The sequence below is a fragment of the Microtus pennsylvanicus genome, chromosome 1 (genome assembly GCF_037038515.1).
Source record: "Microtus pennsylvanicus isolate mMicPen1 chromosome 1, mMicPen1.hap1, whole genome shotgun sequence".
NCBI classification, from domain to species: domain Eukaryota; kingdom Metazoa; phylum Chordata; class Mammalia; order Rodentia; family Cricetidae; genus Microtus; species Microtus pennsylvanicus.
Window position 1 is genome coordinate 153,391,367 of NC_134579.1, and position 21,388 is coordinate 153,412,754.

The 21,388-nt window shown below is 45.6% G+C and overlaps 1 protein-coding gene across 1 annotated transcript; it reads left to right on the top strand.

The window, feature by feature from the left end:
* Nucleotides 1–11,753: 11,753 nt before the first annotated feature.
* LOC142842455 (olfactory receptor 6E1-like) lies at nt 11,754–12,728 on the top strand. Its single transcript, XM_075959169.1, has one exon. It carries the CDS (start codon nt 11,754–11,756, stop codon nt 12,726–12,728), a length of 975 nt encoding a protein of 324 aa, XP_075815284.1.
* Nucleotides 12,729–21,388: the final 8,660 nt, after the last annotated feature.

Below are 21,388 nucleotides of genomic sequence, written 5' to 3' on the forward strand. Positions count from 1 at the left end.
CAGGCACATGTGCTGCACAGATGTACAAGCAGGCAAAGCACCCACACACTTGAAGATTAAATAAATAAATTTAAGAAAAAAGAAAGAAAGAGAGGGAAAAAAGGAAGAAAGGAAAGAAGGAAGGAAGGAAGGAAGGAATCACTTGCCTGGATAGAGCTAGCTATGTAACTCAAGCTTCAATTTGATTGCATGAAAAAGATATCTTCATTGTGTGATTATTATTATCATTATTCCTTTTTAAATTTTTATTTATTTATTTTTTCCTTTATTTATTTATTTAAGATTTCTGCCTCCTCCCTGCCACCGCTTCCCATTTCCCTCCCCCTCCCCCTAAATTTTTATTTATTTTTTTTGTGTGTGTATTGGTGTTTTGCCTGCAATGAGGGTATCAGATCTTGGAGTTGCAAATAGTTGGGAGCTGCCATGTTGGTGCTGGGAATTAATCCCAGGTACTTTGGAAGAGCAGCCAGTGCTCTTAACCACTGAGCCATCTCTCCAACCCCTAATTATTCCTTTTTCTAACACTGGGAAATCAACCTATGGTCTCATGCTTGAAAGGCAAGGACTCTACCAACTGAACTTTGTGTACAGTTTTTAATTAACTAATTAATTAATTTTGAGACAGAGTCTCTCTATGTAGCCTTGGCTGTCCTGGAACTCACTATATAGACTAGGCTGACCTCAAGCTCATAGATATCCAGCAGTTTTACAGTTACATTAGAGTCTGGTGGACCTGTGTGTTTATTGGGGTTACTAACAGGAACATGAGTGACAGGCTCCATAGCTACTGAGAAACCCTGTCCTGAAAAATCAATAAAAGAAGGAGGAGGAAGAAGAGGAAGAGAAAGAAGAGGAAGAAGAAGAAGAAGAAGAAGAAGAAGAAGAAGAAGAAGAAGAAGAAGAAGAAGAAGAAAGAAGCAGCAAAGAAAATAAACCCCCCAAAAGAAAACAAAACCCGACTTCAACTTCAGCATGAGTGCTTACTCGTGAAACCTGCAGCTCTCAGCAGGACCTGCCACCTGCTGAGGAGGACAGGACAGAGAACCTCTGCAGGCTATTGGTCTCCTTGAGCATTTGGCGCTTTGGTAGAATATGCAAGCAAAACACTCATACACCTAAAGTAAATAAATAAGCATTTTATTTTATTTAATTTCTCAAGACAGGATTGGTTTTTCTGTGTAATATCTTTGCTGTCCTGGAACTTTGTCTGTAGACCAGGCTGGCCTCAAACTCACAGAGATCCACCTGCTTCTACCTCCTGAGTGCCAGGAGTAAAAGTGTGTGTCACCATGTTCGGCTTTATTTTTTAAAAATTAAAAAAGAGTGGATGGTTGCAGAGGACCTAAACACACAACACACACACACACACACACACACACACACTCACGAGCACTTAAACTCCAACTTCAGGGATCTAGTGCCCTCTTCTGGTCTTTACTGACCACTACACTCACAGGCACATACCCAGATCTCACAGACACACATGCATACACACAATAAAAACAAAAACAAATCATGCAGGTCAGTGGTGGCGCTTGCCTTTAATCCCAGCAGGCAGGTGAGTTTGAGGCTAGGTCTACAAGAGCTAGTTCCAAGTTCCAGAACAGGCTCCAAAGCTACAGTGAAACCCTGTCTCGAAAAACAAAAAACAAAAACAAAAAAATCATTCTAAAAATGGGCTAAGAAATGAACAAAGAGGTCTCAGAAGAAAAAATACAAATGGAAAATATTTTTTTAATGTTTAATTTCTTCAACCATTGGGGAAAATGCAAATTAAAACTACTTTGAGATTTTTTAAAAGATTTATTTATTATGTATATAGTGTTCTGCCTGCAGGCCAGAAGAGGGTACCAGCTCTCGTTATAGATGGTTGTGAGCCATGTGGGTGCTGGGAATTGAACTCAGAACCTCTGGAAGTGCTGCTACTGCTCTTAACCTCTGAGCCGTCTTTCCAGCCCCTACTTTGAGATTTTATCTCACCCCGGTGAGAATGGCTACCACCTAAACAAACAAATGAATAAATGAGTTAATTAATCGATGACAGCGAATGCTGGTGAGGATGCGGGGAAAAGAGAATTTGTATTCATTGTTGGCAGTGTAAAGTGTGTAGCCTCTATGTAAATCGATCTGAAACCGTCTTTTTAAAAAGTAGAGCTAGAGTAGCATAGCTGTGTCACTCCTAGTGTGTCCTCGAGGGGTTCTAGATTCTACCAGGAAGATGCTCGCGTCTCCACGTTCATTGCTGCTCTACTCACAGCGGCCAGGAAACATGATCAGCACAGTTGTCCTTCAACTCACGAATGGATCATGAAAATGTGCTACCTACCCACCATGAAACTGTGAGGGGCTGCGAAGAAAAGTAAAATTGTGAAATTTCAGGAAAATGGCTAAAGGATGAAAAAAATGTTAAGTGAGGCACCAGGCTCAGAAAGACTAATACTGAACGTTTGCTTTCATATGCAGATCCTGCTTTCTCAAACACACACGCGTACATACATGTATGTGGGAGTGTGGATGTAGAGCCAAGGAGACTAGAAAGGGGCTTTAAGGGAGGAGGGGCCTTTAAGGCCCATATGATAAGAAAATGAAGGGAGCTGGAGAGATGGCTCAGCAGCTAAGAACACTGAGTGTTCTTCCAGAGGACCCAGGTTCAATTCCCAACCCACATGGCGGCTCCCAAATGTCTGTTACTTCAGTTCCAGGGGATCTGATACCTTTGCACCAATACACATAAAAAATAAAGTTAGATTAAAGAAAGAAAGAAAGAAAGAAAGAAAGAAAGAAAGAAAGAAAGAAAGGAAGGAAGGAAGGAAGGAAGGAAGGAAGAAAGAAAGAAAGAAAGAAAGAAAGAAAGAAAGAAAGAAAGAAAATGATGAAGGGAGATAACTGATAGTGGAAAGATTCCAGGGGAGATGGGAAAGAGAAGAAGAGCAGAGAATCAACCAAAACTAAAGATGTACAAAAAAAGCCATAAAGAAGCTGGAGAGATGCCTCAGTGGTTAAGGGCACCAGTGCCAGAGGACCCTGGTTCAATTCCCAGCACCCACACGGCAGCTCACAACTGAACTGTCTGTAACTCCAGTTCCAGGGGATCTGGCATCCTCACACAGACTTACATGCAGGCAAAAACACCAATGCACATAAAATAAATTAAAAAAAAAAACAGGAAAAAAAAAGCCATGAGAGTATCAGTACACCGCTTTAGTCCCAGCACTTGGGAGGCAGAAGCCAGAGAGTTCGAGGCCAGCCTTGTCCGCAAGAGTTTCAGGACAGCCAGGGCTACACAGAGAAGCCCTATTTTGAAAAACAAAACAACAACAACAACAAAACTGTAAAGGAAATGGAAATTTGCTAAGCTGATTTCAAACAAAAACTTTAAACAGATTAAACAGAAGTGTTGGACGAGCAAATAAGCTTGTCCCAGAACAGGGTTAGTAAATGGAAGATTCCTGTGTTCAGTGTGTGACCCAGGAAAGTCCCTTATACACCCCCAAAACCAATACAGGCTATTGATATTACTATTATTTACTATTTATTGCCTACCAGAATTAGGGTAAGATACTATTTCTGTTTTTTGGGTTGGTTTTTTTTTTTTTTTTTTTTTTTTTTTTTTGGTTTTTCAAGACAGGGTTTCTCTGTAGCTTGTCTGTAGCTTTGGAGCCTGTCATAGAACTAGCTCTTGTAGACCAGGCTGGCCTTGAACTCACAAAAATCCACCTGCCACTCCCTCCTGAGTGCTGGAACTAAAGGCTTGCACCACTACTCGACCCCCAGGGTTGCAAACCATAGATTAAGAACTGCTGAGCTACAGTCATCTGGAAAGAGGGTTGTGGTTGTTGTTTTGTTTGGTTTGGTTTTGAGACAGGGTTTCTCTGTGTAGCTTTGTCTGTCCTGGAACTCATTTGTAGACCTAGATGGCCTTGAACTCACAGAGTTCCTCCCGCCTCTGCCTCTCAAGTGCTGGGATTAAAAGCATGTGCCATCACTGCTTGGCAAAAGAAGGAATCTTAATCAAGAAAATGCTGCAATAAAATTGGTCTGTAGGCAAATCTTTAGGGAATTTTCTTGATTAACGATTCATGTAGAATGGCTGAGCCTGCTGTAGATGGTACAACCCCTGGCAGGTTATCCTGGGGTATAAAAGAAAGCATACTGGCTGGGCGGTGGTGGTGCACGCCTTTAATCCCAGCACTCGGGAGGCAGAGGCAGGCGGATCTCTGTGAGTTCGAGACCAGCCTCGTCTACAAGAGCTAGTTCCAGGACAGGCTCCAAAATCACAGAGAAACCCTGTCTCGAAAAACCAAAAAAAAAAAAAAGAAAGAAAGAAAGAAAGAAAGCAGACTGAGCAAGCCTTAAGGAACAAGCCAGTAAGCAGTGCTTCTCTACTACCTCCACTTCTGTTCTTGCTTCCAGATTCCTGCTTTGAGTTTCTGCCCTGACTTCTCTCAGTGATGAACTGTGACCTGACAGTTACAAGCTGAAATAAATCTTTTTCATCCCAAATTGCTTTTGGACATGGAGTTTTAACATATCTACTTCCCCTTCATTGGGGTAGCCACTGGAAAGATGCCTATAAATAAAACCTCTTGTAAGTAATTGAAGTGAAGCTTGGGATGTTCAGAAAAACTGAAAAATTAAGCAAGGTATAATTGTACACTGCCGTAACCCCGGCACGCAGAAAAATCAATGCAAATTCTACGGACAGGGAGGCTTGCCCCAAAGCAACAACAAAAACAGGTTGTTTCCCATTTTCAAACAGAACACCTCTCTCTAATGACTACTTGAGGGCTGGGTGTGGTGGCACACCTCTTTAATCCCAGCACTCAGAAGGCAGAGGCAGGCGGATCTCTGAGTTTGAGGCCAGCCTGGTCTACAGAGAGAGTTCCAGGACAGCCAGGGCCACACAGAGAAACCCTGTCTTTTTTTTTTTTTCGGTTTTTCGAGACAGGGTTTCTCTGTGGCTTTGGAGCCTGTCCTGGAACTAGCTCTGTAGACCAGGCTGGTCTCGAACTCACAGAGATCCACCTGCCTCTGCCTCCTGAGTGCTGGGATTAAAGGTGTGCACCACCACCGCCCATCGGGTAGTCAGTGCTCTTAACCTCTGAGCCACCTCTCCAGCCCTGGAACTAGCTCTTGTAGACCAGGCTGGCCTTGAACTCACAAAGATCTGTCTGCCTCTGCCTCCTGAGTGCTGGGATTAAAGGTGTGCACCACCACCGCTTGGCCTCTCTCTCTCTCTCTCTCTCTCTCTCTCATCTTTCCTTCTTTTTTTCTTCTTTCTTTCTTTCTTTCTTTCTTTCTTTCTTTCTTTCTTTCTTCCCTTCCTTCCTTCCCTTCCTTCTTTCTTTCTTTCTATTATTTATTTATTTATTTATTTTGGTTTTTTGACACAGGTTTTCTTTGTGTAGATTTGGAGCCTGTCTGTCCTGGTACTTTCTCTATAGACCAGGCTGGCCTCAAACTCACTGAGATCTGCCTGCCTCTGCCTCCCGAGTGCTGGGATTAAAGGCGTGTGCCACCACCACCCAGCACTCTGTGTCTTTTCTGAATGAAACCAGTGGTTATATGGTTCTTCCAGATACCAAACAAGTGGGAGGGAAAACCACAACTCTCTCTGAAATGAGAATATCCAAACAGTCCCCATGAGCAAAGCTGGGAGGAAGTTGAGTTAATCAGTCCCTTAAGGATGACTACAGTTTTACAAGTGTTCTTTGTTCCTAAGGCCTGAGGAACTGGGGAACTGAGAAGGAAATGTCCCTCCCCACACACTGGAGTGTGACCTGGCTCCTGAAATGATAGTGTCTCTAGAGTCCAGGACACTTTAATGTCTCTAAAGGACCTCAAAGTCTTTCTTTTGTCTCTCTCTGGGTTTGCCTTTCTGATCCTTTCCTTTCTCTGTGCCTCTGTTTTTTCTGTTTTTGTTGCTTTCTGTCTTTCCAGTTCTGTATCATCCTCCTCCCTCCGGCTCTCTGACCACTAGTTTCTCCCCAGCTGCCTCTCTTCTCCGTTTCTAGACCTTGTCATGCTGTCCCCTTACAGAGTCTGCCTGCCTGTCCGTGTGTGTCTGTCTCTGTTTCTCCATCGAGAATCTCCCGTAAGCCCGTTTCCTGCCATGTGCCTCTGTGGAAAAACTCCAGAATCAGAACCTTGACCCTTCATGATAACGGGGGTTAATAAATTCTAGGTTAAAAAAAAAATCTTTTCTTCAGAGTGAAGTCTCGCTGTATAGTGCAGGCTAGTCTCCCGCTCATAATGCTCCTGCCTCAACTACTCACAAGCTGAGGTTATAGGCTGGCATCACCATGCCAGCCCTACCCTGTTTTTTAATTTCCAGTCAGCCCATTTTCTAGAAAGCTGGGGGCCAGAAAGCAGAACACAGCCAAAGATGCAGAAGAGATACCTGTGCAGGAGAGGGGGCTCTTAGAGGGGGTGTCTGAGATGATTTCTCTGTGTATCCCTGGTTGTTCTGGAACTCACAGAACTCCACCTGCCTCTGCCTCCTGAGTACTAGAATTGTTTTTTTTTGTTTTTGTTTTTTGTTTTTTGAGACAGGGTTTCTCTGTGGCTTTGGAGCCTGTCCTGGAACTAGCTCTTCTAGACCAGGCTGGTCTCGAACTCACAGAGATCTGCCTGCCTCTGCCTCCCGAGTGCTGGGATTAAAGGCGTGCACCACCACCGCCCGGCCTGAGTATTAGAATTGAAGGCGTGCTCCCGCTAGGGCTCACTGCACTCGCTAGGGCTCACTACACCTGCTAGGGCTCACTGCACCCGCTAGGACTCACTTTGGCTTCCCAGTGCAGCTGGAATAGAGTAATTAGAGGTGAGGAAGCCTGGATACCTTTAGGCACAGTCTCTTGGCAAGCTACCAGCTTCAGATTTGAGTGGTGAATCTTTAGCAGGAGAGAGCCCGTGGAAGCCAAGCAGAGGGAGTGCGAACTTGGAATTAACTTCTTTTTTGCAGCACACATTATAACAGAGGTTACTTCACATTCATGGCTTTGTTAGGATGTCATAACATGTTGATGGAGAAGACCAAGGAGGTGTTAGTGTCACCTCAGAGGGGGCAGAGATGGAGGCTCAGACAGGGAAAGCCACCTCCTCCCAGCCACATGCTGTGGGTTTGGGTGATGTCTCTGTAATGAATTGAGAAGAACCCTGAAGCTCATGAGGCCCCATAGTGCTCTTGTTCTTGTGATGGCATGGGAGCAAGCCACACATAGGATCCTGAGCTGTCCAAGGTGTCTGAGCCTGGCAAAGGCATCCCTCAGCTTTGCATTTCGCCTGCAGCCCTCCTTCCTTTTCTCACCCATTAATTGATACACCTACTGACCCATCTTCTCATAGCTATCCTTCCTTCACATTTTCATTCCTTCTCCTCAGAGCACTTACTGCTCATCTGTTCACTTTGTCACCGTTGGCCGAGGCTCCGTGCTGAGATGTACATTATAAACTTGACTTAAGAGCTGAGGATGAAGCTAGGTTGGGAGAACACTTGCCTAGTGTGCTGGATGACTCAGGTTCCATTCCCAACACCACATAGAGCAAGACACAGTGGCACTCACCTGCTATCCCAGCACTTGGGAGGGAGAGCCAGTAGGATCAGAAGTTCAAGGCTATCCTCTGCTGCATAGGGAGCTCCAGGCCAACCTGGGCTACATGAGACCCTGGCCCCAGAAGAAATAAAAGTGCATACAGATGTGGCTTTTACCCAAGCACTATGTTATATCTTCATTAGCACATCTGGTCTGGGTGAACAAGATGAAAACAACGATGGGCTTTGCTAGTCATGTTCTGTAGACCAATCCAATGTGATGTAGTAGCTCGCAGAAGCTTGGAATAGCCACTTTTCTCCAGCTGTCAATCAACTCATCCCTGTTCAGATCTCTAGTTCTTTCTATTGTGGTTCTCTTACAGAAGATGGTACTGTCTTCCCAGAGCAGCAGTTTGTGTGTGGTGTTTCCTTCCTTCCACCCATCCATCCTTCATCCCTGGTTTCTTTCTTCTCACGTTTTTAAAAAATAATTATTTTTTATTCTTAAAAATAATTGTGTGTGTGAGTGAAGTTGGAGGGATACATGCAAGTGTCAGTGCCACAGAGTCCAGAATAATGTGTCTGGTCTCCTGGAGCTAGTCTTCATGGTGGTTGTGAGTCACTCAACATTGGTGCTGGGACTCAAACTGCTCTCCTCATTTTAGAAACTACATTTATCTATTTACTTATTTACTGAAGGGGCCATGTAGAGGTCAGAGGACAGTTTACAGGAGTTCATTCTCTTGCCCCACCATGTAGGTCCTAGGGCTTGAACCCAGGCTGTTAGATGCTGCAGCGAGCATCTCTATCCTTGAACCCAGGCTGTTAGATGCTGCAGCAAGCATCTCTATCCTTGAACCCAGGCTGTTAGGTGCTGCAGCAAGTATCTCTATCCTTGAAGCCAGGCTGTTAGGTGCTGCAGCAAGCATCTCTATCCTTGAACCCAGGCTGTTAGGTGCTGCAGCAAACATCTCTATCCTTTAAGCTACCCCTCACCTCTTCCTTCTCTCCCTCCTTTTCTCTCTTTTTTCTTCTTCCCTGTCTCCTTCTTTTCCTTCGTCCCTTCTCCCATGCCTTTCTCTCCTCCAAGACAGAGTCTCACTTTGTAACCAAGATCCGTTTGCACTCAATCTGTAACTCAGGCTGGTCCTGTATCTGCATTAATCCTCCTGCTTCTGTCTCCCTAGTACTGAGATGGCAGATGACCCACCTGCCCAGGCTGTGTTCTGTTTTTTGCTCTGTGTCCTGGCTACATTTGTGAAGACTCAGCAAGTGGCATCTAAAGGACATATGCCCAAAACCAGGGACAGAAGTGAGCACCTCTAATCCCAGGCCCTGGGAAGTTGGAGGCCAGGCTGGTCTACACAGTGAGACACATGCCCTTATAAAAACTGATGTTATCATGCAACATGTAAGCAAACAGCACGGCAGTGTAAAAAAAAAAATTCTTTGTAATAACCGACCAATTCCATACTCAAGAGACTCCCTGCGAAGAACAGGTCTCACCACAGTAGACTGTCAGATTTACCAGACACAATCATCACAGTTTTCTCGAAGTCCCTAGCAAATGAATTAGGGAAGCAGGAATTAAAATTCCTCCTCCTCCTCCACATTCCTCTTTCTCTTCTTTCCCCTCCTTCTTACTTTCACTCCACTTCCTGTTTCTTCCCCGTCTTCCTCCCCATCCTCTTGGACATCACCCATTCTTATTTTCTCTTCCAATATTCATCCTCCTCAATTTCCTCTTTGTTCCTTTTCCTTCTTCTTTGTGGATTTTTGAAATAGGGTCTCATGTAGCTGCAGGTGGACCAGGCAGTGGTGACATAGGACTTTAGTCCCAGCACTTGGGAAGCAGAGGCAGGTAGATCTCTGAATTTGAGGCTAGCCAGGTCTAGAGAGCAAGTTCCAGGATGGCCAAGGCTACACAGGGAAACCTTCTTTCAAAAAACAAACAAAAAGAGTAGTTGTAGGGGCAGTGGTGGCTCACGCCTTTAATCCCAGTACATGGTAGGTAGATTTCAGTGAGTCTGAGGCCAGCCTGGCCTACAATGCAAGTTCCAGGACAGCCAGGACTGTTTCACAGAAAAATCCTGTCTCAATCAGTGAGCCGACTCTCCAGTCTCTAATAAATAATAATCTAAGAATAAATTATAATCTAACAATAATCTAAAAGAATAATATAAACAATAATCTAAATATAAATAATCTAAAATAAATCCTAATAATAATGTTAAATAATCTAATAACAATAATCTAAAATAACAGTAGTAGTCTAAAAATAAATTAATAAATAAAATAAAAATGAGGCTCCAAACAAGTTCCCGTGGGCAACATCTGAAGCAAGTTGAGTTAATCACTCCCTTAAGGAGGACGAAAATTTTAGATGTTTTCTGGGTCCCTGAGGTCTGAGGCCTTGGGGAAGGAAGCTGAGAGGGCAAGGTCCTTCATCTTCACACTGGCTCCAGCAATAATAGTGTCTCTGGAGATCAGAGCAGCTCCACGTCTCCCAAGGTCCTCAAAGTCTTTCTTTTGTCTCTGTCCTTGTCTTTCTGACTCCTTCCGTTCTCTGTGTCTCTGTCCTTATTTTTCTCTTCCTCTGTCTTCCTGTGTTCTGCGTCTTCCCTTTCTGTCTGGCTCTCTGGCCACTCCTGTGTGTTTTTCCCCAGCTGCCGGTCTTCCCCACCTCCATCTCTGTGGACCCCATCCCCACCCCCTCCCTGCATTCTTGCCTTACAGTAGTAGTGATTCTCAATCTTCCAGATGCCGTGACACAGCTCATGTGGTTTCCCCAACCATAAAACTATTTTCGTTGCTACTTTGTAGCTGGATTTTGGCTACTATCAGGAATCGTATGTAAATACCTGAAAGTCAGGTTATCTGATATTCGACCCCTGTGAAAGGGTCATTCGACCCTCAGAAGGGTCACCGCCCACAGGTTGAGAGCCACTGTCTCACAGGGTCTGACTCTGTCTGTTTCTACTCCACTCTGAGGACTCCTCTCGTCATTTGGGCTGGTTTGACTAATGAACCTCCCCTGTCAGTCCTCTCCTGCCATATACTTCTATGGGAACTCGAGAAATAGAACCTTGGCTCTTCATGATAAAGAGATCTGAAAGTTTCCAGGTATTTTGTTTGTTTGCTTGCTTTATAAATGTCATAGCAGAGTCTCTGGTGTGGTTCAGGCTAAGCCTCAAACTCATGACGTGCCTGCCTCAACCTCTCATGCACTGAAATCGCCCATATACATCCCCACACCCAACCCTCTCCTGGCTTGTGATCTCCAGTCCATCCACTTGCTCTGAAGGTGGGGGCTGCAGAAAAACTGGAAATCGTCACAGTTGTGAGAGTGTAAGTATGTGCAGGCTGTAAGGAAGCAAGGGACACAAAAAATGTGTGCACTTATCAAAAATACATTTTACCATTCAAACATAAATAAGCAATATGACAGTTGCAGGAAATGAAATGAATGCTGTCTGTGACCTGGTCAGTGCCAAACTATATTAACTCAGTCCATATATAAGAAAGTCCCTGCAAAGAATAAGGTCTCCCCCAGATGGACCATCATATCCATCAAGCTGGATTGGCAAAGTTTTCACTCAGTACCTAACAAGCATCTTGTAAGAGTAGGAAGCAAAAATTACCTAATTAAAGTAATATTTTTGTGAAATTTATTTCTGAAGTGGAATCCAGGCTGCAGAGATGACTCAGCGGTTAAGACCACTGGCTGCTCTTCCAGAGGTCTTGAGTTCAATTCCCAGCAACCACATGTAGGCTCATAACTACCTAGAATGGAGTCTGATGCTATCTTCTGTCTGATACCCTCTGTCGTACAGGCATACATACAAATAGAACACTCATATACTAAATAAATAAATAAATCTTTTTTTAAGTGTTTTTTGAAATGGAATCTCATATAGTCTTGGTTAGCCTGAAACTTCCCATTAACTGAGGCTGATCTTGAACTCCTAATTTTGCTGCCTCAGCCTCGCAAGTGCTGGCATTAAAGGAGTGCATTACCAAGAGGTTCTGAACTCTTTTCCATTGTTGTGCGGTTGAACTCTGGGAATATCTCGCATTCATGCGGTGTTCATATGCTCACGATATTCCAAGCGCTGCTCTAAACTTCCTGCATTTGATTCGCAGTACGCTTAGATACAGACACTGACTGCCCTGTAGTTCCGAGGTTCCTGACACCTACACAGGCTCCCGACAACGCTTGCAGATGGAGACCTCTGCGCCCATCCCCGCGGTCAACCGCACCTCAGTGCTGGAGTTCCTGCTTCTGGGGGTCACAGACAAGCGCGGGCTCCAACTCCTCCTCTTTGGGGTCCTCCTGGTCACCTACACGCTGACCTTGCTGGGCAATCTGCTCATAGTCGCCCTCACCTTGACAGACCGCCGCCTGCACACCCCTATGTACTTCTTCCTGCGCCACTTCTCGCTGCTGGAGGTGGGTTTCACATCCACTGTGTCCCCGCAGATGCTGGCACATCTACTGTCGGCACGCGGGGCCATCTCCCGCCACCGCTGCTTCGCACAGATGATTCTCTACTTCACCCTGGGAGCCGTGGAGACCCTGCTGCTGGCAGTGATGTCCACCGACCGCTTTCTGGCCATCTGCAGGCCCCTGCGCTACCCCGCGCTCATGACGCCCCGCGTCTGCTCTTCCCTGGTACTGGCCTGCTGGGCTGCCAGCCTCTTGGCCCTGCCTGGGCTGTTTGCCTGGATGTTGTCTCTCCCTTTTTGTGGGCCTCGAGTCCTCAATCACTTCTTCTGCGACAGCTCCCCTTTGCTGGAGCTGGTGTGTGCAGACACCAGGCTTCTGCAGCTAGTGGCCTTCCTGGTGGCTGTGTGCACCCTGCTCATTGCTACCTTGATCACAGCCTTGTCCTATGGCTTCATCATCAGCACCATCCTGCGCCTGCCAGCAGCTGGGGCTCGCAGCAAGGCCTTCTCCACCTGTTCTTCCCACATCCTCGTGGTGACGATGAGCTATGGGAGCTGCATCGTCATGTACCTCAACCCCACACAGACAGGGAGGCTGGACCTCAACAAAGGGATAGCTTTCTTCAACACCACGGTGTCGCCCCTGCTGAATCCCTTCATCTATTGCCTCAGGAACCAACTGGTCCACAGCGTGTGCAGGGATTTGCTGCTCAGGGGAAGGGAGCTTTCCTCCAAGATATTCAGAGCATGAGACTGCAAAAGTTTGTCACTGGTTTATTTTGCTTGCTTTTGTTTTATTTTGTTGTTTTTTAATTTAAATTTATTTTTAAAAAATTATCTCTTCTTATATAGGCCAAATCCATTTCCCACACCCTTCCCTTCTCCTGCTCCTTCCACTCCCTCCCACCAACCCAATCCCATCCACTCCTCAGAGAGGGTAAGGCTTCCCATGGGGAGTTAACAAAGACTAACACATTGCTTTGAGGCAGGACCAAGGCCCTCCCCACTATATCTAAGCTGAATGGGTTTCAAAAAGCCGGAACAAACAGTAGGGATAAATCCTGGTCTCTCTGCCAGTGGCCCTTCAGTCTGACCCAGCCATACAACTGTCACCCACATTCAGAGGGCCTAGTTTGGCCCTGTGCTGGTTCCCTTGCTGTCTGGCTGGAGTTGGAAGGCTTCCATTAGCGCAGGTCAACTGTTTCAGTGGGTATCCCTGTCATGGTCTTCACCTCTTTGCTCCTCTTCTCACTCCTCCCTCTCTTTGACTGGACTGTGGCCTAGTGATTTGTTTGCAGTGCTCGGAACTGCACTTGGAGGCGCTCCTGGCCACCCCCACTCTTGTTTGTGAGAAGTCCTTTGTGTAAGCTAGGCTGGCTTGAAAATCAGTAAGTAGTGGAGATTAACTTCAGTTTCCTTATCTTTCTTCTTCTCATTCCTGAGGGAATGCACCGTGAAACCTGGAGGTGCTTTTTTATTTGTTTAATTAATTTATTTTTATTTTATGGCATTGGTGTTTTGCCTGCATGTATATCTGTATGAGGATGTCAGATCTTGGAGTTACAGACAGTAGTGAGCTGCCATGTGGGTGCTAGGGATTGAATCCAGGTTCTGTAGAAGAGCAGTCAGTGCTCTTAACCACCGAGCCTGTCTCTCCAGCACTCCGGATCCTGTTTTTTTTTTTGTTTGTTTGTTTTGTTGTTTTTGAGATAAGGTGTCTCTGTGTACCATCCCTGGAACTAGTGTAGACCAGGCTGGCCTCGAACTCACAGAGATTTACTTACTTGTCTCTGCCTCCCTATTGCTGGAATTAAAGGTATGTGCCACCACTACTCAGCATCCTGGACCTGTTTTTTTTTTTCTTTTTTTTTTCTTTTTTTTTTTTTTTTTTTTTTGGTTTTTCGAGACAGGGTTTCTCTGTGGCTTTGGAGCCTGTCCTGGAACTAGCTCTTGTAGACCAGGCTGGTCTCGAACTCACAGAGATCCGCCTGCCTCTGCCTCCCGAGTGCTGGGATTAAAGGCGTGCGCCACCATCGCCCGGCCTGGACCTGTTTTTAAATTAAATTTATTTATTTAGTTTATGTTTTGCTTGCCAAGACAGGGTCTCCTGTAATCAAGGCTACTACCCTCCAAGTTGTTGTATAACCAAGGATGAGCTTGAGTTCTTTATCATTATCATCATTTTGATAATTTGTTTTTGGAGACAGGATCTATGTAGCCCTAGCTGTCCTGGTACTCACTATGTAGACCAGGTTGGCATGGAGATCTGCCTTTGGAGCACTAGGATTAAAGACATTTATCACCATGCCTGGCCCTGAACTCATTATTTTTAATTTTTTTTTAAATTGAGACTAGAGAGAGAGAGAGATGGCTCAGCCTTTAAGAATATTGTAGAGAGCCGGGCAGGGGTGGCGCACGCCTTTAATCCCAACACTCTGGAGGCAGAGGCAGGCGGATCTCTGTGAGGTTGAGGCCAGCCTGGTCTACAAGAGCTAGTTCCAAGGCAGGCTCCAAAGTGACAGAGAAACCCTGTCTCAAAATACAAAACAAAACAAAAATTATAGAGGACCTTCATTCAGTTTCCAGCACCCCCATGGAGACACAAGTATCTTTAACTCTAGTTTCCGGGTCTCTGGAACCCTGTTTTGGCCACCTCGGGTGCTAGGCATGTATCCAGTGCCCATACATACATGCAGATAAAATACTCATACTCAAAAAATAAAAATAAATATTTTTTAAAATGAAGCTTCTGTGAATTCATGTGTGTGTGTTTGAGCTGCTGAGATCACCTGCGTGCAGTTGCACTCAAGGCCAGAAGAGAACATTAGATTCCCTTGAACTGGAATTATAGGCAGTCGTGAGCAGTCCAGCGGGGGTGCTGGGAAATGAATCCAAGTCCTCTGCAAGAGCAGTAAGTGCTCTTAACCACTGAGTCATTTCTCCAGGCAATGTAGGCATGTTTTGTTGAGTAGGGAAGGAAAACAAAGTAACAACCTAGACTCCTTTAAATGTTGGTGCCTTGTGGTGGAACAAGTCTGTAATCCTAGTCCTGGGAAAGACGATGATGGAGGATCAAAGGTTCGAGGTCATCCTTGGCTACATATCAAATTTGATGCCAATCTGGGCTACATGAGTCACTGTCTCCAAATATAAAAATAAAAAAGGCAGGGTATTGTGTAGTGTAATCTGTGATCTGAAGAACTCTTATGATCCAGGGGAGTCTTGAGGTTCACGACTTACAAGTGTATGTAGGGTGCTGATGGAGATCTTGGAACAGGACTTCAGTAAACATTAAGGAAATTGGATCAAAATCCACAGACCGTGGTGATCCTGCCCATTCTGTCCCTAATTGTATCAAACGTGCAAATGCTTTATGTCACATTGTCACAAGTTAGAATCACCTAAGTATCACGCCTCAGCCTGTCCTGATTGCCATAAATCATACAGGAAGACTTACTCTGATTGTGAGTGGCACTTTCTGGTGGCAATTCAGAGAAAACGGCGTAGCAGTTGTAAGATGACTCCTTTGGCCTTTCCCTGATGCTGCTGCCGCCAATTCTTTCCCTAATAGCACAGCCAGCATTTTCAGGCTTCCATTCCAGACTGAGGCCCAGAAGCACTTCAGGAACCTTCTACGTCTTCAATGCCAGATTGGGACTGTAGAGACACCCAGCCCCTTGGATTGAGCAACTCCTGGGCCAACAGCCTTCCCGGTGAGAAACAGCTACTATTTGCAACTGCTGAGGCACGCAGCCTTACCACATAAACTTTGCTTGACATTACCTGCCCATGATCTCAGCACTCAGGAGGTAGAAGCAGGAGAGTCAGAAGGTCTCAGTTATCTTCAGATGTTAGAGGCTAGCTGGCCATAATAAGTGAGGCGCTGTTTAAAAAACACACTGAACTGGACAGTGATGGTGCACACCTTTAATACCAGCACTGAGGAGGCAGAGGCAGGCAGATCTTTGTGAGTTCAAGAATAGCCTGGTCTACAAGAGCTAGTTCCAGGACAGGCTCCAAAGCTTCAGAGAAACCCTGTCTTGAAAAACCAAAAAATAAATAAAAAACAAACAAACAAAAAACAGCATCAGGGCCAGGTAGTGGTGGCACATGCCTTTAATCCCAGCACGTGGAAAGCAAAGGCAAGCGGATCTCTGTGAGTTCCAGGACAGCCTGGTCTACAGAGTGAGATCCAGGACAGCCAAGGCTACACAGAGAAAGCCTGTCTAGAAAAACAAACAAACAAAAACCACCCAAAACCAAACAGAACCGGACTGTTGATGCTTCTTTCACCATTTCTTAGTCTGTAGTTCACTGGTAGGTGCCTCTCCTTCCTCAAGTAAAGCAGTCTGTCAAATCCAAGGCCCTGAATCTGTTCACGTTTTAGAAACACGCCATTACAACCCATCCCACGAAATTTCTCTTATTGCAGATGAGAACTGCTTTAACTGCCAATTCAACTCCAATTCTAAAAATACCCATCCAGATTCCGCAGCAGGGGCACCAGGGATTTCAAACAGCACCCTGGTGCCCATCTTGCAGTATTTTCCACATTCTTCTTTGGTTTTGAGTCAAAACCTATGGGGAACGTGAAGAGGACCAAAGCCTGACCATAGAGTCTGACTGAAGCCTCTGGCCAGTAGAGAATCGAAAGTTCCAGCACAACGAACATTTGCTGCGCAGGTTGCCAACCCAGAAACAAACTTCCTTTTATAAAGGAATATGTTCAGGGCTGGCCAGACGGCTAGTGAGTAAAGGAGCCTGCTGAATAAGCCTGCTGATCTGAGTTCCATCCCCAGAATCCACCCGAGAACACTGACTCCCAACAGTGATCCTTTTCCCTCCACATGCAAGCTAGAGTGTTCACAAAGTGCATGCCAGGTAGGGCGTCACACCCCTTTAACCTCAGCCCTCCAGGAACACTGTGAGTTCAAGGCCCATCAGCTCTAGTAGCAAGTTGTAGGCAGCTAGGGCTATGTAGTTAAACCCCGTCTCTAGAGGGGGGAGGGAGAGACTACTAGCGCTCTTTAAGTACTGAAAGTGTAGCTTAGCTGGTAGAGTACTTGTCTGTTGTGTGACGTCATCACATTCTGACAATAAAGTTTGCTTTGAATCAGAGGGCAAAGTTAGCTATAATCATAGAGGTTTTGGAGGACTGCGGAGAGATAGAAAGACAGGAAGTAGTAGGGTCTGCCTTAGAGATGGTTTAGGTCCTTATAGATGGAGGAACTACAGAAATAGGAGGTCACTGGTTGCTTCTCCTTCACTTCTCTGATGATTCAAGTTCTTTTTTTTTTTTGCCATAAACATTTATTAAAGGAGAGAGAGAGAGGGAGAGGGAGAGGGAGAGGGAGAGGGAGAGGGAGAGGGAGAGAGAGAGAGAGAGAGAGAGAGAGAGAGAGAGAGAGAGAGACGCATGTGCACACCAGAAAGAACAGGAAGAGGTTTTATTTGTTTTTTTGGTTTTTCGAGACAGGGTTTCTCTGTGGCTTTGGAGCCTGTCCTGGAACTAGCTCTTGTAGACCAAGGCTGGCCTCGAACTCACAGAGATCCGCCTGTCTCTGCCTCCCGAGTGCTGGGATTAAAGGCGTGCATGATTCAAGTTCTTACCCCAATATCTGACACCTGAATTTTTGTTTGTTTGTTTGTTTGTTTTTCGAGAACGGGTTTCTCTGTAGCTTTGCAGTCTGTCTTGGAACTAGCTCTTGTATACCAGGCTGGTATATTCACAGAGATCTGCCTGCTTCTGCCTCCCAAGTGCTGGGATTAAAGGCTTGGGCCACCACCGCTCGGCCTGACTCCAGAATTTTTATTGCTAAAGAATACTTAGATAAATGTACCACTTATCTTAAATGCATGAAAGCCTTGGGCTTGATCAGCTGCACAATATAAAATCTGGTGTGGTGGTGCGTGCCTGTTATCCCAGCATTTGGGGTGTTGTGATCCAGCTGCCCTCACTCCCCTGACCTATAGCAGAACTTCCTTGGGGTCTGTAATTGACAAGAATGTTTGTGTTCTTTCTGGCCAGTGGGTCTCCACAGAAGGAGTAGAGGTATAAAAGGTTACTGGGCAAAATAAAGGTTGCTGTTCCGTCTGCATGTGTGCGAACAGACCAGAAGAGGGCACCAGATCTCATTATAGATAGTTGTGAACCACCATGTGGTCCCTGGGAATTGAATCAGGACTTCTGGAAGAATAATAATAAGTGCTCTTAAGCTCTGAGCCATCTCTCCAGCCTGAGGTTTTTAGTCTTTATGTAAGACAGAGTTGGAAAATTCCATAGGCAAGGACAATGATAATATGCATATCAGAGTCATAAAATGGGCAGGTAGAATTTGACTCCCGAAGGGGTGGCCCAGGTGGCCTGACCCAGGAAAGACCCAGCATTCAAGGAGAAGTACTTGACATTCCGAACCATTAGATGCAGTTACTGAAGATCCATGAATCCTGTGGCCACCCATTCTCCTCATCTAATCTCTTTTGTGATAACCAGATTTGTTGGCTAGCTAACGTGGAGCAGGCTGCCTTCCTGCTCAGCGCCTGTCTTTATAGAAATTTCTACGCGGTCTGTTAGCAGGTAATTTTGTGGGACTGACTATGCAGATTTGACCGCTAGAACAAAGAGTGAATGCCAAGGCTTCCTGGTGTGGGGGAATGGAGCAAAATCACTCCGTTGCCCATGCAGAAGTCACACTGCTGAGGTGTTTTGTAAATGAATTCCATTTTGAAGGGAAGAATCATGGCTTCAGAAGGTTTCCACAGAATTGACAGTGACTTTCCCAAAAGACAAGTGTTCCTGCGGCTCTGGAAACGGGTTGCCCATACGTTGTACAGTTGTGGGCCTGCCTTTATGAATCTGTCAGCTGTGCATCCAACGCGAGGCCAGCCTGATCTACTACGTGAATTCCAGGACTACACAGAGAAATCCTGTTTAGAAAGCCCTCCCTACTCCCCAATAAATAAAATAACTAAAACAAAATGAAAGCAGCTAAAGGGATGGCTTATTGTCTGCTCTTCATAGTACCTACATCACGCCACTCCCAACCACCTGTAACTCCAGCTTCAGGGGGTCAGTCCTCACTGGGCACCCCCACACCTGTAACTCCAGCTTCAGGGGGTCAGTCCTCACTGGGCACCCCCACACATGCACACAGACACACACATGAGTTTTTTCTGTCTTTCTTTTCTTTTCGAGACAAGATCTCACTTTTTAACTCTGGCTGTCCTGGAGACAAGTAGACCAGGCTGGCCTTGAACGCTGAGATCCACCTGCCTCTGCCTCCTGAGTCTGGGATTAAAAGTTTGCCCACTAAATCCCACTTTTTTTAATTAGAATTTTTTAAATATGTAAATATAATTAACACAACAACAACAAAATCCCTCTATTTACAGTGAAGACTCCTATCTGCATCCCTGTGATCTAGGCTCTTACTTTTACCAATTCTAATCTTATTAGGTGCCCCTCAAGAGGCACCCCATGTCTACATTTAAAGAAATTTCTTTCTCTAAAATTTTTTATTTAGTTTGTGTGTCTGTATATTGGTCTCTGAATGCGCTGGCACACTTGTGGAGGTCAGAGAACAACTCGCAGGAGTCAGTTCTTTCCTCCTACTATGTGGGTCTCAGGGATGGAACTTCAGGAGCCAAATTTGGTGGCAGGTACCTTTATCTTACTGGCTTGCTGGTAGTGTATGTGTGTGTGTAGTGGGCTTACAAATGTATGTTTGCATGGGTGTGTGCATCTGTAGGTATCTGTGTGTGTGTGTTAGAGAGATTGGGCTTATATATGTATGTTTGCATGGGTGTGTGCATCTGTAGGTATCTGTGTGTGTGTGTGTGTTAGAGAGATTGGGCTTATAGATGTATTTTGGCATGGGTATGTGCATCTGTAGGCATCTGTGTATATGTGTATGTGTGTGATGATGGGCTTGGATTTTTTTGTTTTGTTTTTTGAGACAGGGTTTCTCTGTAGTTTTGGAGCCTGTCTCGGAACTAGCTCTTGTAGACCAGGCTGGTCTCGAACTCACAGAGATCCGCCTGCCTCTGCCTCCCAAGTGCTGGGATTAAAGGCGTGCGCCACCACCGCCCGGCCACCAAACCTGATTTCTATCTATATCCTATGCCTATCACATATCTTGTTTTCTTGCTTCTATTTATCATGCCTATCTCTCCTATTGGTTATGTGTTTCTGGAGAACCATGCCACAGTTGGAGTGGGGTGACCTTGGGTGTTGGGAGCATGGCGTATTTTCTCTAACTGCTGCACACTGTGTCCTGGGGTCACCTTTTGGCATCAGCACAGTGGCTGAGTCCTCCCAATTTAACAGGACAAGATGGTGGAGATTTAGAGTGGGAGTATATTCTCTTTGTTCCCAAAACCAAAGGGGCAGTGGGGGAGGCGATGACCAAGATGCTGGCTTCCTGACAGCCCCTGTGGTCTGAATGTGAGCACACAGCTCACAGGAAGTGTCTCAACCTCTGTCCTCAGCCTCCTGAAGAGGTGCTAACTGATCATGGGAAGGAAGAAGCCCTGAGCAGCAAACAACAGTTTTTAGCCAGGCGGTGGTGTCGCACGCCTTTAATCCCAGCACTCGGGAGGCAGAGGCAGGCGGATCTCTGGGAGTTTGAGGCCAGCCTGGTCTACAAGAGCTAGTTCCAGGACAGGCTCTAAAGCTACAGAGAAACCCTGTCTCGAAAAACAAAAACAACAACAACAACAAAAAAAAATGCAAGCGTGTCCCAAATTGACCTTGAACTCAGCATTTATTTACTTATCTATTGGTTTGGTTTTTAAAGACAGAACTTCTCTGTGTAACAGAGCCCTGACTGTCCTGGAGTTTTGTAGACAAGTCTGGCCACAAAGGTGTGCCCCGAGAACTCACTGTTTAGCTAGGCATGGTCCTGAACTTCTGACCATCCTTCCTCTAACTCAGGGGTTTTGCACTTATAGAAGAATACATCACCACAGCCTTTCCATGCAGTGGCTTCACTGATACTAGGCAAGCATATTACCAAATGAGCCATATCCCCAGCCCCTGTGGAAAGTTTTTTTTTTTTCTGGTTTTTTGAGATAGGGTTTCTCTGGGTAACAGCCCTGGCTGTCCTGGAACTTGATTTGTAGATCAGATCTGCCTACCTCTGCCTTCCAAGTCCTGGTATAAAACACATGTGCCACCATGCCTGACTTTAGAAGGTTCTTGATAGATATCCGTGGAAGAGGCCACAGCAGTCTTCACAAGCCTTTCCTGAGTGAGGATGACAAGAGGAAAGACAGAACAGTGGTTGTTTTGACAAAGAAGCTGGGAAACCAGAGGAGAAATTTGATTACCTCATACCAACTTCCCCTTCTTCAAAGTAAACACTGTTGTTGAGAGGGGCAGGCATTGGAGGAGCAAGCGTGATTTCTTGAAAG

What these genes read in the sequence shown, in the direction of transcription:
- LOC142842455 (XM_075959169.1), top strand. Translation starts at nt 11,754, where the DNA reads ATGGAGACCTCTGCGCCCATCCCCGCGGTCAACCGCACCTCAGTGCTG.